This window comes from Eimeria mitis, genomic scaffold, assembly GCF_000499745.2.
Source record: "Eimeria mitis Houghton genomic scaffold, Emh_scaff9296, whole genome shotgun sequence".
Classification (NCBI taxonomy): Eukaryota; Apicomplexa; class Conoidasida; order Eucoccidiorida; family Eimeriidae; genus Eimeria; species Eimeria mitis.
Genome location: NW_013576850.1, coordinates 591 through 830, shown reverse-complemented (window position 1 = coordinate 830; position 240 = coordinate 591). Strand labels below are relative to the sequence as shown.

At 48.8% G+C, this 240-nt stretch overlaps 1 protein-coding gene across 1 annotated transcript in view; it reads left to right on the top strand.

Moving 5' to 3' along the window:
* The window catches only part of EMH_0096890 (uncharacterized protein), a gene marked incomplete at both ends in the record, with an annotated part of 1,570 nt that overhangs the window by 753 nt on the left and 577 nt on the right, over window positions 1-240 (top strand). The window contains one exon of the mRNA XM_013502460.1: window positions 70-176. Coding sequence (XP_013357914.1) covers window positions 70-176 — 107 coding nt within the window. The remainder of the gene's footprint in view (window positions 1-69; window positions 177-240) is intronic.

Sequence of the window (240 nt, the reverse complement as noted above, 5' to 3'; positions counted from 1 at the left end):
CCGAAACAGGAGTCACCCACCGCAAGGCCATTTAATGGGCAGGTAGTAAATATTTTATCCTCAATCCAGAAGAAGCCGAACCCGACCCTCGAAGTCTGCAGGGAAATATTGAAGAAGCCATGGCTCGCCAAGGAGGATTTAGACGAACTTGTAACGCAAACAGAACGCCTGTGCGGGTATGCATTGGGGAGGATGCCTTTATCTTTGAGACAGGGGTACCCTCTGTATGCTATAGAAACT